The sequence below is a fragment of the Brassica rapa genome, chromosome A02 (genome assembly GCF_000309985.2).
Source record: "Brassica rapa cultivar Chiifu-401-42 chromosome A02, CAAS_Brap_v3.01, whole genome shotgun sequence".
Taxonomy (NCBI): domain Eukaryota; kingdom Viridiplantae; phylum Streptophyta; class Magnoliopsida; order Brassicales; family Brassicaceae; genus Brassica; species Brassica rapa.
The window spans coordinates 20,785,379-20,789,500 of NC_024796.2; the positions used below are offsets into that span (position 1 = coordinate 20,785,379).

General features: G+C 35.7%; 1 protein-coding gene across 1 annotated transcript; it reads right to left on the reverse strand.

Annotated features, from left to right (window-relative positions):
- Positions 1–300: 300 nt before the first annotated feature.
- On the reverse strand, positions 301–3,639 carry LOC103848814 (casein kinase 1-like protein 8). Its single transcript, XM_009125640.3, has 13 exons — positions 3,109–3,639; positions 2,968–3,037; positions 2,749–2,897; positions 2,560–2,655; positions 2,409–2,479; positions 2,276–2,337; positions 2,142–2,205; positions 1,954–2,038; positions 1,692–1,818; positions 1,509–1,594; positions 1,362–1,416; positions 852–1,000; positions 301–762 (listed from the first exon to the last, which is right to left on the reverse strand). The coding sequence occupies exons 1-13, from the start codon at positions 3,223–3,225 to the stop codon at positions 466–468; spliced, it is 1,428 nt and encodes a 475-aa protein (XP_009123888.1). The 5' UTR covers positions 3,226–3,639; the 3' UTR covers positions 301–465.
- Positions 3,640–4,122: the final 483 nt, after the last annotated feature.

Genomic DNA, 4,122 nt, shown 5'->3' on the forward strand with positions numbered 1-4,122 from the left:
TTTAATTAAAGACTTTAAATAATAAATGTGAATCGATTTTGGTTAGGCTATTCTGTCGAAAGTCTAAAGATTGTTTTGAAATGAGTTGCACTAAAATATGGTCCTTTTAATAAGAGATTATCAATCGAAAAAAAACAAGGGATATTAGTTTTGTTTTTTTGTATACAATATAATTTTTTTAATTAATAATTTATAAAATAATATAATTTTATAGTTTCAAACTGAGTTTTTGGTTCAATTATTAATAAAAAAATTATAGTTTTGATTTATTCCAACATTATTAATTTATAAAATATTTACTGTATATAAACACATGGAAATTAGTGCAGAGCTTAAAACATAAGAAATATATATTTATCACAGACATCATTTTATTCCTTCAATCAGCAAACCGACAATTTCTCAAAAAAAAAAAAAAAACAAAAGTAACCATAAAAATGTCCCCATTCATTAACCGTAAAAGCCTCACTTCCTCTTCCCATTCCCTATCGTGAGTAGCTCAAAGCTCTGGAGCATGCTGTCGCGAGCAGTCCTGGATGGTGCAGCCCGGGTGAAAGAGGACGATGGTCTAGAGGTCGAGTCAGGTACAAGGTGAATCCTTTGAGCGGTTGAGGAACGGCCATTGTTAGGGACAACTCTGGCCGAGCGGTTCTCAGTGAAATCAGCTGAGGAAGTGGCTCGAACGCTTGAGACAATGGCTTTTCTTGAAGAACTTGCGTGTCTGGTTGAAGAAATTGGTCTCTCAACCCTCTCGTAGTTTTGCTGTTTTCAAACAAAAACGAATTATATTGTTACAAGAAAGGATCTCAAGAGCATATAAAAGAAGATTTTCTTGTTTTTAGATGACTCACTGGTGGTGTGTCCTTTGATGATGCTAATACATTATCTGAGGTTCTTGGTCTCGATCGATCAGCCTGCACCGCACCGCTTCCTGAGCCATTTCTTCTAGCATATGCCTCCAAAGCTCCCGAGAATCTGTCGCGGCTGTCTTGTCCAGCAGCTGTATATAAAGATAAAAAGCACACACAAATTTGGTTTATTAGGTCTAAGATATCTTCAAACCACCAAACTATGAGAAGAGAAACAACAAGCAATGTCTGTTTCTATTAACAACAGTAATGAATCTATCCCTAGATTTGCGGATGTTCTTAACTATAATAACCTGGAAAAATCTGGCAAAGGATAAAGATTGTTCAACATTATCAAACTGTAGACAATGTTCATTTGTTGCAATTGGTGATACAGCGTTGCAGATAACCAAATAGGGAAACTGCTTGATGCGTCGAAGAAGCGGAGAAAACAACCACGCAAAATTACAAAAGAAGCTAACAGTTACTGTAAAGATAGCACAGGAGGATTACCCGAAGGTCTCTCTCCGGATGGCACAGGAGGATTCAGGGCTGGTCTAAGGCTCGACTGTTGTAACACAGAGACAATCGTGAGGACTGGATTATATGCTCTAAGAGGATTTAAAATGATGTAAAACTCAAACTATAGATGTTGCTTACTCTTGGTTTTGAGCTAGAGCTGGAACTAGAGCCGAACTGCGGATATTTCAAGATTGTCCAATCAAATACATAGTCAAACTGATAACCTGCAAATAAGTAACAACAAGTTCTTTAGTTTTTTTTTTATAAGAAAAAAAAATACACACATCAGAAAAGTAAGAAAAACAGAGACTTTTCCCCAACCTTCTCGAATAAAGAGATCCCTAAAAAGCCTCTTTAGGTATGGATAATCTGGTTTGTCTTCAAACCGCAATGATCGTACATAGAGAAAGTATGATGTGAACTCAGGTGGAAATGATTTACAGAGAACCTGCCAATTAAAATATAGAATGAATCATTTTGGCAAGTAAGGGACTATTCTGCTACCTTTACGACTAACAACATATTTGGTTAACACAACACAGGTTTTCTCAATACAACTGTTAAGGAACAAGGAACTAGTTACCTCAACAGGTGTAAGCCTTTTCTTTTCACTGATCTTGTCATACTTCTGCTTTTTGGTACCAGCACGAAGGCCTTGCCAAGGCAGACTAGCAAGAGAGATCAAGGGTAAGGAGAAACATCATATATATATCAAATGAAAAAAAAAACAAAGATGTAAACATTTATATATATATATATATATATATGTACCTTCCTCGAAGAAAATACATAAGCACATAGCCAAGAGATTCCAGATCGTCTCTCCTACTTTGCTCTGCATAAGAGATGTCAGTTTAGAATGTCAAGTGTAGACAAATAAGATTGGAAAAGAAAACAAAACTCACCAATTCCAAGATGAGTGTTAACACTTGCATATCGAGCTGTTCCGGTCAGATTCTTGTTTTCCCTACAAGTAACCACCCTCGATTAGCAATGTAAAGACGTACAAGGAAGGAACATATCTAATGCAAACTCTACCTGTAGGGAATGTGCTTATGAGTTTGAAGATCTCTATACTTTTTGGCAAGCCCGTAGTCAATGATGTACACCTACACCAAGAATAAAGAGGACATGTCAGAGAGCGGATACAAACATATATCACACAGAATTGCATAGGATAACTACTCACCTGGTTTGCTTTGCGTCCAAGACCCATTAAAAAGTTGTCCGGCTTAATATCACGATGAAGAAATCCGCGGACATGCATAAACTCGACCCGATTTAACTGAATAAAGTCAAAAGTACAAACAAGTAACTAAGGCAGTGTGATATAACTCTTAAGAATATCAGGCAAAAGGAAGAGAATAACCGTACATACCATCTGATCAGCGAGCATAAGAACAGTCTTAAGATTGAACCTCCGACTGCAATAATTAAACAAATCCTCGAGGCTAGGGCCCAGAAGGTCAATCACCATGCAGTTGTATTCACCCTCCACACCGTACCATTTTAAATGCGGAATACCAGCTTCAAGAAGAAACACAACAACAACAAGTGAAAAGATGATGAATACAATACAAGTGACAAAGAAACTTACTTCCTCCTTGAAGAAGCATATAGAGCTTTGACTCATAATGAAGCTGAGGGTGCCTAGCTCGTGCAGGTTCCTACAAGAAAAGAGAGGCAAGTGATGAAATAATGACAACAGCAACAAAGATATAATATGGGCTCCACTTACAAGCTTGACAGCAACTTCTTCTCCATTTTGAACATTCACTCCTAGAAAGAGTTCACCAAATGATCCACTCCCTAGTTTACGTCCCAGCTTATATTTTCCACCAACCACACGATCCATGCTTCTTTCGATCTATTCACCCTTAAAGATATCTCTAGCCCCGACAAATCGATGATTTCCCCAGATCGAATCGTTGAATCGATCAGAAATGTTTGACCCAAATCGATTTGCCAAATTCACAAAGTAATATCTAATCGATTAAGCTATTAAAAAAAAAACGAATCGGAAGAAAACAAAAAAGGGTCTTCTGATTCGATTATCGTCTGATTGCTATGAGAAAACTTGATTCAGTATCTTTTCAGAAAAAAAAAAAATATAAGATCTGAACTTTTTAGGGAAGATAACCAAGTAGAAACGAAACCAAACGTTACAAGAAAAATGAGAGAAATCTGATGAGACGGCCGGATACAGAGTTTTTCTCCCTTATCCCTAATTTGTTTACTCTTTTTTTTTTCTTTTTCTTTTTTTTTGCTTAACACCACATATTAAATCCCATATGATAATAACAATAGTTATTGCTAGTTGGATTAGAATGTTCTGTATCCTCTAAATATAAAATACTAATGTTCTGTAGCATCTACTTAATTATTAACTGTTAAATTGCCTGATTCTCCCTGGAAATGTCATTTTTGCTAGGTTTCTTTCCGATGAAAACAAAGGTTCTTTTCCATATAATTTTATATTAGTAAATTTATAATATCGAATTAATCATATGTTGATTTCTCAAATTCTCCAATAATAATGTATGTTATCAACAAGGATTTTGTATAAGACCTTTTCTTCAAGAACAGTGTCAACAACATATAATGAAATGCATTTTCTACAAAGACAGCTACGATTCTAGATTAAAATATTCAGCCACCAAACTAGTTTTTTTCAGTGTTTTACAAACTGGACCGGCTAGCGAACCGGATTTGATCGGATTTTACTGGATTAAACTAAATTTAATGATATTTT